Source organism: Petromyzon marinus, chromosome 33, assembly GCF_048934315.1.
Source record: "Petromyzon marinus isolate PM22_M1 ecotype Great Lakes invasive population chromosome 33, UKy_Petmar_22M1.pri1.0, whole genome shotgun sequence".
Classification (NCBI taxonomy): Eukaryota; Metazoa; Chordata; class Hyperoartia; order Petromyzontiformes; family Petromyzontidae; genus Petromyzon; species Petromyzon marinus.
The window spans coordinates 5637096-5659960 of NC_133699.1; the positions used below are offsets into that span (position 1 = coordinate 5637096).

At 50.2% G+C, this 22865-nt stretch overlaps 1 protein-coding gene across 1 annotated transcript in view; it reads left to right on the top strand.

The window, feature by feature from the left end:
* LOC116948353 (uncharacterized) overlaps positions 1 to 22865 on the top strand; it is a 92546-nt gene that overhangs the window by 36191 nt on the left and 33490 nt on the right. Inside the window, exons 4-8 of the mRNA XM_032964955.2 lie at positions 845 to 1096; positions 5976 to 6036; positions 13335 to 13465; positions 14291 to 14410; positions 16462 to 16575. Coding sequence (XP_032820846.2) covers positions 845 to 1096; positions 5976 to 6036; positions 13335 to 13465; positions 14291 to 14410; positions 16462 to 16575 — 678 coding nt within the window. The remainder of the gene's footprint in view (positions 1 to 844; positions 1097 to 5975; positions 6037 to 13334; positions 13466 to 14290; positions 14411 to 16461; positions 16576 to 22865) is intronic.

Sequence of the window (22865 nt, forward strand, 5' to 3'; positions counted from 1 at the left end):
CTTTAAAATGTTCTGCCAAAAAGTTGATTCTGTGGGTTTTATTGTTTTCTGTAAGATGGTCGCACAGTGGGGGCTTGGCCATCTGCGCAAATGAATTATCGCTTAAGAACGAGATCTCCATTTCAAGTCAGATTTATTTTTTTGCATTCACAAGGATGGCTGAGTCCAGCAGTTAGTGCACTGGCCTATGAACCTGGTTACCCGAGTTCAGTTCTCACTCATGGCTAACGTCAGTTAGAAACATTTGACCCATTCCAGGCCCTCTTCTAGGTCAACTTAGCCTTTAATGAGTACCCTAACAATGATCATTTCTGTCTTGCCAATTCTCTGCATCTAGCAATGTTAAATGATGATTCCGCCTGTTGGCTGATCATACACCGCTTCACTGCCATCAAGTGCAGTAAACGTCGTCACTGGGGAAACAAAAGTGGCAGGGTTCAATCCCGACCCTCACGCCTGCTGTATAGTTGGAGTTTGCGTGTTCTCCACGTGGTCGTGTGGATTTTTCTCCGGGTCCTGTGGTTTTTCCCTCGACACTAAGAATCAACACGCGTTGAGAGTATTTGGCTGCTACAAATTTCTACGTAATAAGCCACTTCGTTGACCTATCATTTTGTAGCCAGGTCGCTTCTCTCAGCGGGCCTTACCTGCTAAAATAAAACAAAATGGTTTAGTATCGGCCTTCATCGGCGCCCGCCAACAGCGCTTGCCCCGACAGTCTGCTGAGGCTATAACGCGGGGGGGGGGGGGGTTGGGTGGTGGCTTGGTGAATCTTTGTTCAGTGGTTTGTTGAATCCTTTTTGGGTGGCTTTGTGAATCTTTGTCTGTCCGCGTGTGCGTGCAGGAGGTCAGCTGATCGCGCGTGCCACCTACTCGGGGCTGCTGCTGCCCACAGAGCGCTGGCACACGGAGGTGCACTCGGGTCCACGCGCACAGCTTGAGTACCGCGTACGCGCCCTCTGCGACCCGCACTACTACAGCGCCAACTGCACGCGCCTCTGCAAGCCCCGCAACGACTACTTCGGCCACTACTCGTGCGACGGGCTCGGCGGGAAGGTGTGCATCGAGGGCTGGGCTGGACCCGACTGCAAGATAGGTAAGACGGGATGGCAGGTGTGTGTGTTGAGGAGTGGGGGTGGGGGAATGAATGCCCGAGGTGGGCGACCCTGTACCACTGTGGTTATCGACCCTTTTTTGGTAATAAGTTCAACTGTTTTGTTTTACTAGGTAAAGTCAGCTGAGCTATTTGCTGCATTTATTTTTCAGAGGCGACCTGGCCACACGTTATTGTTCACCGAAGTGGCTTACATCATCATATTGAGGGATTTAGAGTAGCAGCCAAATAATCTGAAGGCACGTTTATGAATGTGGGCGGCAAAAACCAGAGGACCCCGGATAACAATCCATGCGGCCACGGGGTAATAACACGCGAACTCCAAATATACTGTACAGGCATCAATCGTCAGGACCCAGAGTCAAACCCATGACTGCCTGCGTACAAGGCGAGGGAGATAACATCTCCCATGGTAACCCATGGATACCAACAGCTCCTCCCGATCTAAACTACTGGTTCTTCAGTGTCTTGAGATGTCATTGTATTTAGATGGAATATACAGGGTGCTTAAAAAAATGTTAACACTTAAATGGGGCTATCGTTTTTAATGGAAAAATAATGCATAATACACTGTAACATGATAACAAATGTATGTTAATTGCTTCAAAAAGTCAAAGAGTCTCAATTTGTTGTTATTATTATTATGACGATGAGAGGATGTCGCGTCTCATGGTACCTCACCTCCTCGGTGCTGAGGAGTACTTGGTGGGACTTCTGGCTTCAATGTCAAGTTCAGGCGTCATCGGTTAGAATTCGTGACATCTGAATTACTTTAAGTAAGAAATGAATAGACAATAATGTGAAAGAATGTTTTTGATTAAAAAAAAACAACAACGTATGAACCGTTATTTTCATTGCACCATTTAACCATTCGTAATGCTATAACATATTAGAAAACAGTCCCCTCGTGCTATAATCTCATAGGTCAAGAGCGCTAAGTTGTATAGTGCAGTACTGTCCGTGAACATTTTCTTTACCGGAATTGACACAAATCTATTTTTTATATATATAGAAATGTAGAAAAAATATATACCTCTTACCTTAGTCTTCTTCCTTCCTCTATTTAAGTGGATTAGCCTTTTCAAACAGGCACAGCAGCAACCCCTCACTGACTTTATCGGACTTTGTGCAGCAGAGAAACGTTGGCGTCCAGATGCGTGTTGGTAAATGAGTCGTAAGTCGATCGACGGTGCCCTTGTATGGACGTCGTAATTCGTGTCGCAAATCCGACCGTCGGAAACCAGCCGTAACGTTTCCCAAACTTTGAATCAACAAACATTTGTTTCAGGGGTGGAAAAAAAAACTTTTTTTTCAGATCCGAATTTGAGGTTTAAGGTTCAAGCCTTAATAAACCTTAATAAACCTATTAAATTTTGATTTAAAGCTTTCGTGACTGCAGGGATTATATTCTTGGTTCTTTCGGTAAAGTCACGTAGAAGGGAAACAATATTATTGTCACGTAGAAGGGAAACAATATTATTGTTTCCCTTCTACGTGACTTTACCGAAAGAACCAATAATATGAAACCTAACAAACCTCATGGTTTTATTCGCAATATTCCCGGATCAGTACTAGTCCTCCTCCGACGAGTCCATGCCGTCGCCCTTGGACATATAACTGCATTCGGCGAACGCCGCATAGTTGCTCTTGAGGTAGACCAACTTCTCCACCGAACTGGGCGCCAAGCTGTTCCTGAGCTTGCTGTGTATGAAGCCCATAGTTGAGAAGTTGCGCGAGGAAGCTACAGAGGATGTCGCCATCATGAACAGCTTGACGGCAATCTTCTGAAGATCGGGCCAGGCCACGCCGTCAGACTGCCAACACTGCAAAGGTGTCTTACGTCCCTTAAGCAGCATAATGAATCTAAAGCTGCCGGCATCCTTCTCCTACTGCGCCGAAATGACGTACTCGGTGAGCTGCATAAAGAGCGCCTCTCACCTATCATCATCAACCGCCGTCTCATCGCAGATCGGTGTCTCCAGTAAGATGTTCTCCAGCTCTTTTCCATTAGCCGGGCTCAAGCCCTCTCCAATGAAGCAAGGATCTAACAGATACGCCAGTCTATGGGCCTTTCCATACATGAACTGAAAGCGACTTGCTGCCAACTTGATCAGGTAGTTGATCTCGTCAGTGCTCGCATGACCGTCTTCGTGCACCTTGGCAAACTCAGCAGGGAGGGCGTGAAAATCCGGCAAGACTTCAGAGACTGGTACGGAATCGGATTGATATTTTTAAATCAATGTGTCGATCGGTGTGAGAATGGCAAGGGACTTCTGCAACGGAAAGACGAAGTCATCACTAATAATGATGGTCTTGATTCGCATGCGCTGGGATATCTGAGCTGCCGTCCCCTTGATGAAGTCGTGAGCTGTGACAATGGAATGCGGAATCCTCTCCAACGACAACAGCATCTCACAACAGCCTTTGATCATTCCCCAACGTGTAGGAGCCGGACGGACCACCGCTCGAACGCCAGCAATCTTCTGTTCAGACTGCAGCTGTACCTTGAGAACATGACTATTGTGAACAATTTGACCTTGTCCTTGCACCCCAAGATGAACTCAAGCAGGTACTCGAACGGATAGTCGATCGGGTATGTGTGTTCTGATTGGCCGGCTTTCATCGTCTTCATGGCAGAGAATATGTATTAGACAAGCAAATGCAGATCACGCGACATACAGCCTTGGAAATAGGAGGAATGGTGAGCCTTCGAGAGCGGTTCCCACGCATTCTTGTTGGTGGATGTGTTGTCGGTGACCGAGCCAGCGAAAGTAACCTTCGGATGGGACGCCATCTCACGTTGAAGATCCGAGGCGATCCAGTCAGCATTGTGGCCCTGCTCTCTAGTGGACACCGACTCGAGAAACAACGTTGTGGACGGCGATGTGACCATGTAGTTCACGTTAGGATCATTCTTGATGTTGAACCACGCATGGGATGTCAGGCAAACGGTCTTATTGTCCAGGACAGTGTCAACCTTCTTCTTCATGTCGATGTACGCCCTGTCGAGCAATGGTCCGGCCAGCCTCTTCCTGTTCGGCAGCACTGCATCTGGGCGAAGGGCCTTCACAGCGATCACCAGGTTCTCCTCCTCGACCCGCTGGAACGACGTGCCCTAGACAAAGTAATGCAATGCTATGACCTGCTCGAACTTCTCCTTCGTTCGCTCATCGAGCTTGGGTATTAGGTGATGATCTCTGATAAATTCTTGCTTCATCGACGAAGCATTCGATGTAGATGGAGTTGAGCTACCGCTTGCCTTCGATGGCTTCGCCCGCTTCTTGTTCAGCGCGTACCACTTAGGATGATCATCTATCTCGGTACCATTCATTTCCCTCCGAAAAGCGGCGCATGCATTCAGGTGCCTCATCGCCCGCTCACCCTTCTTGTGATGGTTGAGTCTGGTGCAACAATGTTTGCAGACGGCACTCTTCAACTTGTGGAGTTCCGGATCATCGGTGAAGTAGCGCCAAAACTGGCCCATCAAGCATCCACTGACCTTCCCTGCGTCGGCCACTCCATTCTTCTCCATCACAATTACGACATCACTATCAGATTCTTCGGAATCGAGTAAATCCTCATCCAGGTCCTGATCCATGATCCTGCTCGCGGTGGAAATTGGGTTCGTTTGATGACACTAGTAACTCAGGTAATGCCAAGATTCGGCCTTCCGCGGTCCGTCACTTCAGCAGACTTCCTGCAAAAAATAAAATGGCGTCTTTTTAAAATAAACCTCAAATCCTCACCATAACTGGCCCTTCGGGATATTGAGGTTTTTTTAGTTTAACCTTATCAAACCTAATTGTTTTAAAACTAGCCTTGCCACCCATGATTTGTTTTATGTTTTTCTTTTTACCGGCATTTAACAATGCGTAAAGTCAATACTAAATTGCGCACGGGTGTATCGCTAATGTTACACGCTAGAAACAATGGCTTTTAAAAAGTAAAAGAATCTGGACAGATAAACAGAGTAACAAACCCACACTCGCTCCATGATAGTAAAGCGATAATAGATTTTTGTTGCTTCTCCAGACCATGATTTTTATGCCAACGGCTTTGGGGAGGCCTTCATCCAGCAGCGGATTGATCATGGCTGATGATGATTATTTTTTTAAATTACTTGAATATATTCGCATAATGTAATACATCTATGTTTTTTTAATACTCGAAACTGCGTTGGCAGTGGTGTATTATCGCAAAGAGCAAAAACTAAACACTCGGCAATAACACTGCCCGAAAATAGTCGACGTTTTGAGCAAAGGCCCTTCATGTGTGCTGCAGTACCCGAAACGTTGCTTAATATCTTTTTTCTTTTAGGGCAAATGTTGACATCCATTCATTCGTGACATTTGTCATGCGCACATATTGAATTTAAAAGGATATTCAACATTAATTGTAAGAAACACAACTTTCAATAATTATTTTCTGTCTTGCCATATCTCTCCATCCATCCGTCTATAATTATTAATGATTTAGTATGCATCGCCGCGAGAGGGTGACGCCGTCTCCTGGCTGATCAGACAGCGCTTCACTGCCATCATCGATTCCCCCACTCTTAGCAGAGTGCATTACCTTCCCCTCGGTGGTCTGGCTTCTCGTATTTACCAGCAGCCGTCGCTTGTGGTGAATTCTGACCTGGTCCTCGTGTCACCAGACACCTGTGAATGAGCCAGATCGACTAAGATTCGATATTGGGGGGGGTGGAGGGGGTGAGGTGGCCGGTTAAAATCCTCGAGAAGGAATGGACTTTTTTGAACAAATGATCTGCAATGTTAACGCCAATGCGTTGAACTGATGATTGATGGCGTGCGGCTAATGACTCTTCTTCCTCTGTGCCTCCTCCTCTCTCTGTGTCGTGCAGCGATATGCCGGCAGGGATGCAGCGCCCAGCACGGCGCCTGTGAAGTGCCCGGGGAGTGCAAGTAGGTAGCTTAAAATTTATCTCGGATTTTTATTTTAGGTTGTGTGTAATAATAATAATACTTTTTAAAACCCACTGCCAATACAGACAGTGCTTATCGCATCTGAGCTTATCGCCGTCTCCTCGTTTTATATGCCAAATTAATCGGCTCACGGTGCAATGCGATGACATTTTTGTGTTAACGTTCGCATCCAAAGTCGACTGCATTTCGCGATGCTCTACGGACACAGTGGGGCACTTGTACATCATGAAGGAGAGAGGAGGCGTGCCAATGCAGCAGCAACACAGTCAATGTACACAGCCTCTTGATGCGATCACATCGTACACACGTATATACTTTGCATGTTTGAGAAGGAACAGGCATTCATGGGCGCACAAGAGGACGGAGAGAATCTTGTGCCTGGATTTCAACAGGGGCAGGGAGTAGACAGCACAGATGTCTGGGGGTAAGGGAGTTGTAGACGACGGGATGCAAGAGAGGTGGTAAGAGTGACCTCTCCCAGTGAGCAAAAGGCCTACCAGGGATTTTGAGCGAAAGGTTTGGCTGAGCGAGGGGCCCACGCACTGTGGCTCTGGGAAAATAAAGACGGCTTCTCACCGTGACCAGCAGGAAACGTTTAGTTTAGTCATAACTAACATTTACAACTTAGAGATTTTAGCTGTGACACACACGCATAATGATTTCCTCTTTGCCCCATAATGTTACGGAGTCTTTAACCTCTGATTCAAAGCTCATCGCGCCCGTTTGGAAACGTCCACGCTCCTGCAATTCCCAATCGGCTACGAAGCGGCAGCCGAACTCCTATGCAGACTGGCTGGTCTTGCATTAATAAAAAAGGGCTTGAATCATCGGTGTGTGAAAACATATTTGCTTATGTAGTTATTTATAACAATACAAATTTTAGGAATACACACAACAAGTCTTGCTGAGTCTCAACACTTTTTTTGAGGGGGGGTATTCCATTCGGACGTCGAGTTGGTTTGTGTTTGGCGCATGCTGCAGGCCTTAGTGACATTGGAATGGACACCAATTTGTCCACGGGTGCCCAAAAAAAAAACAGAAGACAAAAATGTAGCTTTAACTGGGAGCTAAACAGCGAACTCTCCGATTGCGAGTCACCCGGTCAACCGCTAGCTCAAGTCATGGCGTTAATGCAGCTGGCTCTCACGAGAAAATATTTCACCACATCCACCATACCTCTCGCTATGGCTGTTGCTACAAGTTACGTGTCACCTACCCCCAGTCTACCGGTGACTCAGAAATATTCAATGAGAACTGAAGCCCTGGCTCCAGCTGTACGTGATGTCAATCCCACCGTGACAGCCGCCCTGCCACCTCACTGCGGCTACCAGCTCTCCCACCCCCCACCCCCCGCTCACTACGAGTGGTTGCGACGCTACGCTACGCGGCCACAAACTATTCAGGCCAGAGACTCTGACGGACAGCAGCTCCGAGGGCTCTGAAGGCCTCCCTGTCTCCGAGGTTTTGCTTTCTATCGAAGGAATGCCTGCCATGGTGGTGGTGGCGGTTGGGACATCCTCCACTCTCCTCTCCTCCTCCACCACCCTCCTCACCAGCCCAGTCCAGCTTGCACCCCCCACCATCATCAATGATACCCCCAGCACCGCTGCACCACCGCCACCACCACCGCCGCCGCCGCCACCCACCCATCACCTCCAACTCCATCTCAATGTCCTTTCTGACTCCACATAGGTCAGGCCCTCTGGGGAGGAGGGGGGTGGGGGATGGAGAGTTGGGGGGGGGGCACTGTGGAATGTGCGTTGTGCCCATGCAGGGCATTCTCACAGTCGCTGTGCAGAGCCAGGAGACCCCATGGGCAGTGCCCTCTCTCTTGCCCCGCGCCATCTGTCACAGACCCCCACGGTGCACCTGACAATAACGTTGATTTTTTATAATTAATAACAATAATTATCTTTATTCGGAAATGTCTGCACATTCCCAAATCACAATGGGCGCTCTGTGATACGACAGCATCGGACATGTGACCAAATAACTGATCAGCTCTCAATCTGTGATCAGCCATATAGGGAAGGAAATAGGCATTGCATGTCCAAAATGTAATTGTTTTGCAGTGCCACATTCTCGAAAGATATCGGGAGCTAAGCAAGGTCGAACCTGGATAGTGTTTGGATGAGCAGCCGAAGACCGTGGTTAATGCATACTTACACTTGTAAGATGCGTGTCCTGCGTAGGGCATCCACAGAGGTGGCATCCGTTAATGGAGTATCATTCGACAGCAGTTTCAGTTAGGTCCGATATAAAATTTGATTGAGATAAATGAGTGGTAACTCTTTTTTTGGCACTCCACCACCGCCCCTCCCATAAAGGTGCCCTGGCTTCGTTGGGAAGTTGGCGATTGTGCTCTGGGATGTGTAGTTAGACTTCATGGACTCCATATCTTTGTTGTTGATTACTTTGTTGTTGTTATTTGTGCTCTTTGTTTCAGTGTAATTTCTTGTTTATTCATTTTAAATTTTTGCTTGGTAGTAGAAGGGGTTTTCGTTCGCTTGGTAGTAGTGGCTGTATATAGGATGATTTGGTCATTATATATAATTAATGTACAGCGTTATGGGATGAGAGCATGAATGACGCTATATAAAAGTAAAGTATTTTTTTTTAAACACGCACACACACGTGGAAGGTTTTCTCCAGCACCTCTCCGCTGTCATTGTTTCAAATTACTCTGTAAACGTGCTGCTGAACAGCGCTTAAGATATATTTGCTTAAGATATCGTAATTATTTAAAGGAATATCCTGCCAGCATTTCAACCGTACAGTTCAAAATGCCGTCGAATTTCGATTCTTCAATAACGGATGATATGTTTATATACCCCTTGTACGTTGAATCACGTAGATACAATAATCAGGATCATTTAAAGATGAAATTACAGATGATGATGATGACAGTATCAAACCAAAACTTAGACTCATTTGTAATTGTCTGGATAATACATGCGTGTTTTTTTTTGTTTAATGAACAATACCTTGAGAGATGTTTGAAAAATAATAAAAGGCAATAAAACAGGAAATGTTAGGATGTTCAAACACCAAATAGAAACCTCCTTTTGCAAGGAATCAAGTAGCTGCATTAACCACACGTACCTGTGGTGAACATGCAAACAAAACATGCTCTGATAATGCATGCATTGTGTGTTTTTGTAACTGATTGGTCTACATCAGATGGCACACTGTAAACACAAACCACACCATTCCACACACGTTTACTCTTCTCTTATTTCTGACCCATCCCTACTATCCATCTGTGAAAAAGAGCTTCATAGCTCATCGGATTGCTCCAGTATATTTTAAATATTCTGATTCTGACGGGAACTGAGCGACTTACACTCATTAAACAAACATATATGCTTTTCGTAATACTGCATCGGCGGTGGTGGACAAAGTACATTCAACGAAATCTCAACACTTTCCGTCAATAACACTGCTCCCAAAAATTATGCACGCGTGTACATTCTAAATAGACGACGTTTCGAGCCGTGCCAGCGCCAGTGACGAACTGTGTTGAGCTTTCATAATGGAGGTTTTGTTTTTATTTTGGTCGCGAAAGCCGCCGACGTGTTCAACTCATTGAGGTGACTTTGTGAAAGCGAAGGGAGGCGGGGGGGGACTGTGGGAAGTGAATTGGGGGGGCGGTGAAGGGGGGGAGGTGGACGGGGGGGGCGGTGAAGGGGGGGAGGTGGACGGGGGGGGCGGTGAAGGGGGGGGGGGAGTTGAACGGGGTGGGGGGCGGTGGAGGGGGAGAGGCGGTGGAGGGGGTGGACGGGGGGGCGGTAGGGGGGGGTGGAGAGGGGAGGTGGTCGGGGGGGGGCGGTAGAGGTGGGGGGGGGAGGTGGTCGGGGGGGCTGTGGAAGGGGGGCGGTGGAGGGGGTGGACGGGGGGGGTGGTGGAGGGGGGGGCGATGGAAGGGGGGCGGTGGAGGGGGTGGACGGGAGGGGGGTAGAGGGGGAGGGGGGGAGTGGGGGGGGGGGTACAGTGCATTTTCTCATGCCTTTTGTCACTGAAACCAGACATCTGTTACCCTCGCCTCTGTCCCCGGGCCCGTGACTCGCGGGGCGAGCGCTCCCCGATTCTCACACACGCCGCATAAAGTCGCCTTTGTTCCGTCGCACCCTCCCGCTTTGTCGCGGCACAATACGGTTCGGCTCGGGTGCCACGGCTTTCTCATTGAGCTATTAGGCCAGCGGTTTTTCAATCACTCCACCACCTACCCCCGCCCCCCCCCTCGTTATTTTTCATTTATTCTTTGCCCCCCCTCCATCACCAACCCCCACCAAGCTGAATCCCCAAATTCCTTATGATTGCCTGGATCCCCTATATCCCTTCCCATTCTCATCCCACCCACCCACCCTCCCACCCCTACACCACCGCTTTCACATCCAACCGCGCTTGCCAACCCCAACGATTTAAACGGTGGGCAATTTGGTAACAAGTTGAAAAAAAAAACATATTACAACGTACTGATTTTTTTGTGTGCCAATAATGGGAAGGAAAACAACCATTTACAAGTTTTATAGAGCTGTTTAGTAATTTTTTTCAAAATTGACTTAACATCTACAGCCTAACGGTTAAACCGATAGGGTTGGCAAGTATGCACCCCTTGACATGCAATACGTGTACTGCGATCAACGGGTACACCACCGGGAGCAGGCCGCCTGTCAAACGCGGGTTCTCCCACCTCTTCCAACATGTGGAGGAGAAGGCCAAACACCCTCTGAGCGCGGCTCACTCCAAAGTGCCCTCTCGAGGCAGGGCCCTTCTGCCAGCAGCGGCGTGAGCATGAAATTGCAGGGCTGCGCTTTTACCCTTCATTCAAGATCGCAGTGCCCATGGGCAGTGTAGGGGAGGCGTTGTCGTTGAGTAAATATTACAAACTGCTGCCCGCCTCCCCTGGTCCACATTAAAAACCCTTTGCCCACGCAGCCCGGCGGGCCTCGTGTTTACAAATCTCGGCCGTAAATTAGATCGCGTGTCTTGGCACGCGCGACGCCGTTGCGCGAACGAGTCTCAAGGGGGACCCACACCAGACACGATCGAGCCGCGCGCTCGATTGCAAACGCGAATTAGCCCAACGTGATTGCGGCCGGGTCCCTCTCTCCCCCTCTCTCTATATATAATGGTACAAAAGAAAATTAGACGTTCAGAGTAAAAAGCGACTACATGGGACCTTTTTTGCCAGTATCAAAGTTTGAAAAAATGAGAATATGTTTTACCCTTCCTGGCAATAAAAGAGGAGGTGTTAAGATGTTCGAACACCAAATAGATACACCTATTGCGATTAATCATGCCTGCATTAATAACACTTACTTGTGGTGAACATGCAAACAAAACATGCTCCGATAATATATGCGTTGTCTTTGAAACTGATTGGTCTAAACCAGAGACAGCCTTCTTTAGGGCCTCGTCTCACCAGTGTCAAGCCAGAGAACGCCAAAAGGCGAACAGTTTTATTGCCAGAAAGGGTGAAACCTATTCTTAGTTTTTTCATAGAAAGCTACTGTTGTGCTTGTTTGGCTTTAACCAAACGAAGAGGGCCGCGTGCCCCCCCCCCCCCCCCCCGTGTATGCTCTTCTGCCACTTGCCGCCACAAATTGTTACCGCCCAGGAAATGTCGATGACCTACGGATAGATACGTAGGTCTACTTTTTTTGGGCAAAAGCGGGAGAACGTCGATAATGGAGATGGGGCGATTGAGATCAGATCGTTGAGCAGGTGCCAGTTGGATCGCTGCATCGCAGGACCGTCAATGAGGGATGGCCTTCATCCAGCAGTGGATAGATGATGTCAGATGATGACGGCGATGATGATGATGATGACATATCGTTTATTTAAATGCAAGTGAGGACTCGTTGAGGCTTAAATACTTCTTTTTCAAGGGTTCACATAAGTAATAAATGTCAAATGCCACAGTTCAATAAACAAACATCACGCATTGCCCGATATAACAAGCAAAACAAAAATATTAACACACAGCAGTTGATGATAATAATGTAAAGCCCCCCCCCCCCCACCACCACCACACCGCGTCGGCCACATTGAGTTGTTTGACCAATACATCACGACGCCGGTAAGCGTGGTAAGTTTGTGAAGTGTGGCGGGTGGGCAGGGCTCTGGCTGGGTGGGTTGGGTACGGGGGGGGTGGCGGCGGCGGCGGCGACCGGGAATCTAACCCAGGTCTCCATCAGCTTCAAAGCGCACGCAAATAAACCTCCCGGCAAAGTCCGTGCCCAAGACGCAGCGCCTCTTGAATGTGACACCGCTTTGAACGAAGGCAAAAAAAAAGCATTTCGCGAGCGGGGTTCCCTTCTGATGAGTATAAACAACAAAAAACACACAGAACGCTTTGGCTGGCCACATCCTGGAAAATTCGTTCCGGTTATAATTCATGTTTAATGTGGCTCTTTCAAAGCTGAGCTCATTACGGTAAATATCAATCAAGTAATTGCCGTGCTAATCTGCGTCATCGCGCTCCATGCAAGTCAAGGCGTTCTAATTTCGCGTGCATTTGCAGTTTCCTTGCCAGCTCGTCGCTTGTCTCCCTCGGAGGGGGTAGCGGGTTTAATGTGTTTTTGTTGTTGTTGTGTAAGCGTTCGTGATCGCAGCGTTATGATTTCTGAGAAATGTGCTCATTGTACCGTGGGATCCATGTATAGATACCCCACTAGAATGTATACAGTACAGTATCGGGAATAATAACCGTGTGGAAAGCAACAGTGATTTTTTTCGCAGCATCTTCACAATGTCACAATTGTGTTGCCTGGAAACAGGAGTGGTCCTGTGAATAATTGCGCGACCATTGAACGCCGCTCTTCTCTGTGAGATAGGCAGCCATCGCTTTCGCAATGTCCAGGCACCTTTTGAGAAGGAAGTCGGAGGGTCATTAGAACGTTGTGGGGTATCTATAAACGGATCACCCTTATAGGTACATATTTTAATAGTGTCTATAACACTGCTTACTCAGCTCAACGTGTATTGTTCTTGCTTAATTATTGTATTTGTGTATTACCGAATGGGGTGACCGGTGCGTGGCCCCAACTGCGATGTCAGTGGTTCTCAACCTTTCTTGGCAACTGTTCCGCTTGTTGAATTTTTGTTTCAATCGAGTACCCCCTCGCCTGGCCCAACGTTTATAAATCACCCCGCGTACTCCCCGGGGCATTGCCACGTCACCCCCAGAGGTCCGCGCGCGTCCCGGCTGAGAACCACTGAGCTACATAACCCAGTCCCCCCCCCCGTGCTGTCGATGTTCTTCCCTGCTGTAGGTGCCAGTACGGCTGGCAGGGCTCGCTGTGCGACCACTGCGTGCCCCACCCGGGCTGCGTGCACGGCAGCTGCTCGAAGCCCTGGGAGTGCCACTGCCAGACCAATTGGGGAGGCCTCCTCTGTGACAAAGGTAAAGTGGTTTGGCGCCACAAACCCACATTTTCAGGATCATAATGTTTGTTTATACCGAAGGAATCCGATGAGCTGCAGAGCTCTTTTTCAGTGATGTCCACGTAGCATGGGCGGCTAGCGTGAATGTAGCGGTGACGTGGCCCAGCGGTAGCAGAGGTTCACGGTTCAAATCCAGCGGCCGACCTGGTTATTGCTTTGGGTGTAATAACTGTTATGATATCACGTGTCGTCCGCTTCGCAGCGGAGAATAAAGATCCCCTTATATCGTTCACACGAGTGTAGGCCACCAGTCCAAATTGAGTAATTATCCGCATATTACTGAATTCAGATTATATGTAACAATCATCACCCCCTTCTGGCAGGCTCATGCCCCAGGTCACTCTTTGTAAATGAGACTCATCCTGGTCTCTTGAGTTCTCACCGATTGAAACAAGATTAACTTGAAGACCGCAGAGTGAACCTGAGTCCGATCCTCGGCTACGGCTAACGTCAGTGACGAGCAATATCTGTGATGGTCCTGGATCCCTCCTGCTTCGCCAACCTGCACTGACCAGCGTGATGAAGTATGGTCAACTTATCTCAATGATTAACAAGATTGTGGGGGGGGGGGGGAGTTGTATACGTGTATTGTTGTATTCATTTTGGAATAATAAATAACATGCACTTATTCGGCTCCTTTCACAATGTCTCAACTCTCCATAATTTGATGGAACATTCAAATTGTGGCAACGGATCACGAACGCGTTTATTGTAATAAATAGATAACTAGACCGGTTCGACCGTGCACGCGACCGATTCAACTCCTGCCCGTCTCTCCCGCCAGACTTGAACTACTGCGGGCGGCACCAGCCGTGCCAGCACGGCGGCACGTGCTCCAACACACAGCCCGACAGCTACGAGTGCGCGTGTCCCGACGGATTCTCCGGCTCCGAGTGTCAGATCGGTGAGAACCGTGGCCGTCCCCACTTGCACCGCGCGCACGGCCATGCCGCGCCACTGCGTGGCTCTCCGATGTTTTTCTCCGGGTAGTTCCGCGCGTTCTTCCAGCACGGTGTCCAACAATAATAATTAAACTATTTATAACGAGCATATTTTCAGGGAAAGTGAAATTTCCATTCGCCACTCGAGGGCGCGGAGCCAGGCTTGGGTTCCCTCGTACGCTCAACGAAACAGTTAACAATGCTACTAAAACCATTTATTATTTTACTAAGTAAGGCTCACCGAGCTATATAGCTCTTTTTCAAAAGCGACCAGGCCACAAACGATAGCTCAACGAAGTGGATTATTACGTGGAAATTTATAACAGCCAAAAACTCTAAACGCGTGTTTATAAACACGGAGGGAAACACCGGAGGACCCGGAGAAAAATCCACGCGACCACATGTTGGAAGCTTCTTTATTTCCTTCACTTGCTGAAGAAGCTCCCAGCACATGAACTGGAGCATCGTTCTGTCAGAGCGCTGTTTCTCCGTGGCTGCTCCAGTCAATTGGAACTGCCATGCCCGCTACGCTTGCGCAGCAGCGGCATCGAATCCACCGCCACCACCACCACGGTGGTTAAGAGACGGCTGAAGGCGAGATGTTAACTACCTCACCTGGTACAGTATACAGGAGATCGTGGGTTCAATCTCGACCCTGACGCCTGCTGTATATTTGGAGTTTGCACGTTCTCCCCGTAGTCGTGTGGATTTTTCTCCGGGTCCTCCGATTTTTCCCTCCACATTTAGAGTCTATACGCGCTTAGAGTATTTGGCCGCTATAAATTTCCACATGATAACAAGCCACTTCGTTGAGTTATCATTTGTGGTCAGGTCGCTTCTTAAAAAAAAGTTATACGGTTCAGTGGGCATTTTTTTTTGAAATAAACAGCTTTAAAATGAAAATACGGCCAACGACCGTGGAGAAGGCGACACGAGGAGCCTTCCCATGGAGGCGCGCCACTTGGAGTTTGCTCCCAAGTCTCCGCAGCCCTGGAAAGTCAACGCTCATAAGCTAAAGCAACGACAGCACTGGTGCTCCCTCGTCAGTTCCCGAAGGAGCCCTCAGCTTCCTCCCACGTGACGTTTGGTGGTCCTTAATGGGCATTTGCAAACGAATTCCATCATGTACCAGTGTCAAGGTGGAAATTCAAAATTAGCTGCAGCTTAGCCAAATTGTAATTACGTGGTTGTTTGTGTGTGTGTGCAGTCATTAGTGATTGGTCTAAGACAATCAAACTCGCTACACACGAGAACCTGGTTTAATCTCGGCTGGGAGCCTGGAATTTGAACCTATGATGTCATCTGCGTTGGCACAGTGCTCCAATGCAGGCGTAAATATTGACTGCCCTCTGAGCTGCCTGGCCACCCCTCCACGGATTATAATTCAGGCGTTGCTCGCCTTGTATGCGTATTTGCCAGTGTATGTTTTGTGAGTGTATGTGTGCGCTGTATATGCATGCGTGTATGTACGTGTGGGAAAAGTTGGCGCATTGGTTAGGACAATGCGCTTACTAACTCGGCGACCTGAGTTCGATTCCCGCTCAAAACCAATAACAGTGGAAAATAATTTAATCAGTACTGGGCCTCCCGTAGGTCGACTCAGCCTTAAACATGAGGGAGAAAAAGGCAATCAGGTGTGGGCCTGTGCACGTCAGCCCTTCATGTTATGTTCCAGGTTCCATATCTGCTCGATAACAACATTTTCCCCGACAGCCTATGAGGGCTATGGGGGTAGGGGTAAGGTATTGCGATTCCCGCTCGCGGCCAACACCAGTGATGATTATCTGAACCAGTCATGCGCCTCCCCTAGATTGACTCAGCCTCAAATGAGTACCTGGTACGATGTGTAAACATCACCACCGGGGAGACATAGGGTGGCCGGGCCACCCACAACCTCGTGTGCCGTGCCGGCCTTCATAGATTCTCGCTAAACAGCACTCGCCCCAACAGTCTGTCACAGGCTATGAGGGAGATCATTGTCTTTGTTTGTGTGTGTACGCTCGTATGCGTCCAGTGGAGCGTGCCTGCCTCTCCGATCCGTGCCTCAACGGCGGCACCTGCGCCGAGACGGACGGTGCGTTTGAGTGCACGTGCCCGGCGGGCTGGAGTGGCGAGACGTGCGCGCAGGGTGAGTCCAGCACGCACGAGCACACGCGCACACACACACAAAGACAAAGATCCCTCGTGTAGCTTTGGCAGACTGTCGGGGCAAGCGCCGTTAGCGAGCAGCACCTATGAGGGCCGCCACGGCACACAAGGGGATGGGTGGCCAGTATTACGCCCTGGCCGCCTTTGTCTCCCTGGTGGCGATAATTACACAGCGCACCAGGTACTCATTTGAGGCTGAGTCGACCTAGGGGAGGCCCAGGACCGGTTCAGATAATCGTCACTGATGTTGGCCGTGAGCGGGAATCGAACTCAGGTCGCCGGGTTCGTAACGCAGCGCGCTAACCGCTACACCACCGCTTCGCCCACACACAAACACACACGCGCGCACACACACGCGCGCACACACGCACACACACACGCGCACACACACGCGGGCACACACACGCGGGCACACACACGCGGGCACACACGCACACACACACGGGCACACACACGCGGGCACACACGCGCGCACACACACGCGCGCACACACGCACACACACACGCGCACACACACGCGGGCACACACACGCGGGCACACACACGCGGGCACACACGCACACACACACGGGCACACACACGCGGGCACACACGCGCGCACACACACGCGCGCACACACGCACACACACGCGCGCACACACACGCGGGCACACACGCGCGCACGAGACCGCCAGCGACGTGCCGATTGCTTCCTTCCTCTCGCCCAAAACCGGCCCGAAGCACCCGGCCAGATTCCTGGCGTTTTCGTTTGCACCGTTTAGCGGCGATGGAGGGGCATCGGCGGCAATGGGTTTGCGCTTCCAGGACGCGACTCGCGGTGGGAGGCATTGTGAATTCAATGCCGAATTCGAATGCGGATTTATAGCTCTGGTGTTCATTCCGTTCCTCTGTGGGGGTCATTTCAGGGCTCCAGGATGAATTAAATGTGTACCACTCTCTGAATGGCTATGCTCTGGATGGACTTATTACCACCATAGCAGTGTAGAATGTATAGCGCTGGCCGATGGCTGTGTAAAGGCGATAACGATTTGTTCTAGATTTGAAGCTTTCGGTAAAGTCACGTAGGTAAAAAATAAATGAAAGAAAATTACGTTTTCATTGATTTTATGTATTTTTAACTACGTGACTTTACCGAAAAAAAAAAACAAAGAATATGATAACGATGTGTCTTTAACTGGCGCTTCAATGCCGTAGCATCTCAACACGTGTGATAACGCAATAAAATACATACGGGACATCAGGACGCTGAGCAACAAACTTGGGATGACGCAGGAAACAGAATGAGCGGCTATCAGACGAGACAAGCATTGCCGCACGCTCATCGAGTGGTGAACCACTTTAATTCTCAATCATCATCATCATCATTGTGGCCCATCGCTACGTATTTCTTTCAAACCATGCGAGTGAAACGTGCGTTCGCGGACGGCCCGGCAACACGGTTCCCGCCTCCTCCTTTTGTGCACGGTTGGCTATGTACGCTGCGAGAGAAGCTCAACGCACGTACATTCATACTCGCGACGGTGAGCAGCTTGGAAGGCCGACACTGCCGTCCACCACCGCCGCCGCTGCCTAAAACCCTCACTCCGCCGCGTGGAAGATGTTGCCGCACGCAGTGACTCACGCGTCGATCGCAGAGAGCCGCACCAAGTGACTCACGCGTCGATCGCAGAGAGCCGCACCAAGTGACTCACGCGTCGATCGCAGAGAGCCGCACCAAGTGACTCACGCGTCGATCGCAGAGAGCCGCACCAAGTGACTCACGCGTCGATCGCAGAGAGCCGCACCAAGTGACTCACGCGTCGATCGCAGAGAGCCGCACCAAGTGACTCACGCGTCGATCGCAGAGAGCCGCACCAAGTGACTCACGCGTCGATCGCAGAGAGCCGCACCAAGTGACTCACGCGTCGATCGCAGAGAGCCGCACCAAGTGACTCACGCGTCGATCGCAGAGAGCCGCACCAAGTGACTCACGCGTCGATCGCAGAGAGCCGCACCAAGTCACTCACGCGTCGATCGCAGAGAGCGGTGGCGGAGAGAGAGAGAGGGAACCGCGCGGCGGTAGATGCCGGCGCTGTAATGCTTCCCGCATGTTGTTGCGCAGTGCTGGAATGCGCACGAGAAGTTGCTTTGCGCGCTCATAATTTTTATTTTTTTCCCGCAAACTTTTATGGGAAGTGAGAGCCGTGGATTCAGTTGCTGAAACTGGAAGCTGTTTGCGACTCTGGCAGCAAGCGACATGCATGGCCACCCACACGTGCAGACCCCACCCCCCCCACCCACCTACTGACTGACCCACCCACCTACTGACCTACCTACTTACCAAACTACCATTAGAGTTAGATGAGAGGTAGGAGAGTGTGTGGAGGGGAGTAGAGTGAGATGAGAGGTAGGAGAGTGCGTGGAGGGGAGTAGAGTGAGATGAGAGGTAGGAGGGGGTGAGTCCATGGATGATTGTGTAGACTTTCAGAGCCATCGTGCGGTGTGCTGGGAGCCAGTAACGGGGATCTGAGATGTTACTGTACAGACAGCGCAGGTTCACTTTGCAGAAGTGACCCCTCAGCCCACGTCCTGTGGCACATCACAGATCACAGCCCCGTTAAACGTGGCCCAGAGGGCGGAGAGGGGGGCGGGGTGCTCCCACACTCACTAAAAACAGCCCAACCGGTCTCCCAGGAGCAATCTCTCAAAACAAACCAAGCGTTTCGCCCGCTCGCTCTGCGGAGGTGTAAGAGTCAGCATTTCTTTCAATTATTTTGTGATTACGATTATTATTTTCCCCTAAAACACAGTTGTGCTCGTTAGGACGCAGGCGAGGGAATATCACTTACGCTGGGGGTGGTGGTGGTGGTGGGTGGCAAAACAATAAAACTGCGTCTCCGCTGGTGCTGATTTTGCGTGGACGAGCTTTAGAACCGCAGAGAGAGAGAGAGGAGGATGGGGGAGGAAGGCCACGGTGGCCAACAAACGTTCAACCGAATTGCATCGCATTTCCTGCCTGCTGTTCGAATTCCCATCCGCAGCGGCGTGCGCGCACACTCTCATCTAACCCGGCCGGGGCACTTACGTTTCCAGTCGTGAGCAGGGAGACATATAATTGAGCTCAATCGAATTCAAATGTATTGGTATTCGTATGCAGGTGCTGGGCGAATTATTACATCCGCAGGTTCGCTTGGGGAGTCCTTCATCCAGCGGTGGATTGAGACATTGCTCGTGAAGACCACGCTATTGGTGAAGTCGACTTCCTGCTAAGATTGGCATTGAGGCGATGCTCATCTCGGGTTTCACAAGCCTCTAAGCCAGTGGTGGAAATCCCACGTTCCTACGGCGGGTGTGAGTTCATCCACAGGACAAGCACCGTTGACTTCCCCGCAGACGTGGTCATCGTTTTAGTGACCCTGGAGGGCTGATGGGCTGAATCAACCCCCTCCAGAGAGGAGTTGAACTCGCAAAGCCTTGCCGATTGCGAGCTGCTCGCTCCAGCGCTGAGCAGCCACTTGGTGCTCGCTGGTTTCTGAATCGGAGAGAGCTACGGCCACGGTGTTGTGAGAGACTGGAGGCATCCCCTCCCTGCCACTCAGGAGGCATTGACATGAACACGAACGTGAATGTACCAGAGTGGAAGCGATCGTGTCCTGAGTACGCCCGAGACACCGTGGTATTTCATGACAATTTCTGCCTCTTTGAAGGCAAAATGGACAAGATTGCTTCTCAGTGAGCTGCAGTCCTAATCGGTGGACGCACAGGGCACGAGCATCAAGCCACCCGCTCTTCCATTCGAACGATCGGCCGCGTCCGTAAGAGTGTCCGAAACGTGCATCCTGTAAGTCGTGGGATTGCCCAGTGAGCCGGGTCTATTGCTACCACAGCGCCCCCCCCCCCCCCCCCCCGCCTGTTGCCGGGCAGGAGATGCTTTTAATAGAACCCAGGGAGGAACGATACTGGCGACGCGCGGTGGCACAGCCGGTGATTGCCACCCCCATCCCAACCGCAACCCCTCCCCGCTCCTTCCGAGCCATCCGCCCGCTCTCCTTCTCGCTGGCACGAGAGGGGCGGCGTGAGACGCTCATGGGGAGCGGCAATGTTGGCGGTTAGGCGCGCGGCGCCGAGAAACCTGGCGACCTGGGTTGGATCATTAACGCTCACGGTCAACGCCAGTGACGATTATCTAAAGGCCGGTTCTGGGCCTCCCCTAGGTCGACTCAGGTCTGAAATAAGTACCTGGTGCAGTGTGTAAAAACAACGCCACTGAGGAGACAAAGGCGGTCGGGCGTGTTGTTGGCCACTCTCTCCTTTGTGTACCGTTCGAGCCTTCAAAGGTGCTCGCTGCAAGCACTTGCCCCAACAGTACATTGAGGCTATACGAGGGTGTCTTTGCCTTTGTCCTGTGTAAGCAATGTAGCTCTCGGGTGCACAGGCAGAGCAACTGCACCAGGGCCCACGTGACCAGAGGGGGCCAGGCGCCAGTAGAGTTGCCACCTGTGCTGGTTTTTCGCAGCGTCGTCCTCTTGTTCAGGTTTCTGCCGCTACTGCCCTGGGAAATCTGCGTGGAGTCTTCCCGGGAACGTTAAAGGTCTCGGTTATTATCGGTGGCGGAAGCGGTCGAAACGTCAGCGTAGGAGCGCCGCTATGGAACCTCTCTGTGCGTCCTTTCCCCTCTGCGGAAACACCACCGTAGAATAGGAATGGGAACCGTTGTGCACAGTGCCGGTAGACGCAAGTGTTTGGTGTTGTGACAAGTGTCGCTGTGACATGTGCTGTCGTGTGGCGGCACAGTTCTACCAGCACTGGCTCGCGTAATAATAACAATAAAATACCGCTCAGTGTACGTGCAGTTCTCCCCTCATTCAGTATTATTAGATAGTCATCTTCTTCTTCCCATGATATGTCCTGGTTTTTTTGCACCTCAGAGGTGGCAACCCAGAGACACCAGGCTGGGAAAAGCGGGGGCAGGGGAGGGATTTGGAGAGGGGTAGCCCTGTTTGATTCAACGTACTGGAGCCCCATGCCAAGCACGCTTTGCCACCGTCCTGAGTGGATGTTGCATCCTGTCGCTTGAACCCAGAGCCGCTAGCCACGGTGTGATGCCATGGTGGGATGATTCGGTGGTGTGATGATGCCATGGTGTGATGGTGCCATGGATAACATTGCCAAGCTTTCAACATCACGTCAGATTGCGTCTTGAGGTTGAACGTTGGGTTACGTTACAAAAGTTGTGTATGCTGTGCCGAGGCGCGTTGGCTGAACGCGGCTGCAGCTGTCGCTGGAAATTCTACTGCATTTATAGGAAACTGTGTTTCGTGATTCATAAGAGAAGTTAGTTGGTGTCCCTGCTGCTCTGGTGTCCTGGGAGTGGGGAGATTTACAGGGCTGCGTGTGGAGGGTGAGAGAGAGGAGGAGAATTGTGGGTGGAGGAGGGAGAGGTGAGGCAGATGTGGTGGTAGGGGGCATTGTTTTATAGGCGAGCGGTGACGCAGAATTGAGTTCGATTCCCGGACGAGGCGAAGATTAGTGATGAGTGATATCCGAACCGGTCCTGGGTCACCTCCCTTCACCAACCTGCACTGACTAGCGTGGTGAAGTATGGTCAAATAACTCCCCGGACTGACAATGGCATGCGGAGGCATTCATCCTGCAGTTGGTTAACAATGGCTCGTAATTATTTTATTTTAATAGCCTTTTGAAATGATGCGTCCCTTTTTCAAGGGAGACCTGCATCACGTAAAGAAAATCGCAAATGCAAATATTCTGCAAGAAAAGCAACACGCGATAATGATATGACCTTCATCCAGCAGTGGATTGAGGTGTACAGTATTGTAATATTTTAATGCGTGACAAATCTTAAGTGAGCAAACACACATTTCTGTTAATGCATACAATACTAAAAATATATATTCTGTCTGACGAGCCCACGACTGTGCGCCAAATATCTCCGGCATTGGCACGCAACCATTAAACAATGGGGAGCTTTCCATGAATTAACGACCTCTCAAGTTCACGCGAAGAACTCCTGGCAGGTTCGTAGACCCAAGTGCGACGCATCAGGGATTTTATTTATTTTATCCCTCTAGGACAGGGGTTGCCAACACCAACGTAACAAGAAGATCCGTTGAATTTTTATTTAAAGCTTTCGTGACTGCAGGGATTCATATTCTTGGTTCTTTCAGTAAAGTCACGTAGAAGGGAAACAATACAATAATAAAAATATAAAACAATAAAATTCTCACGACGTTTCGACTGCAACACAAGCAATCATCATCAGGTGTGAAAACC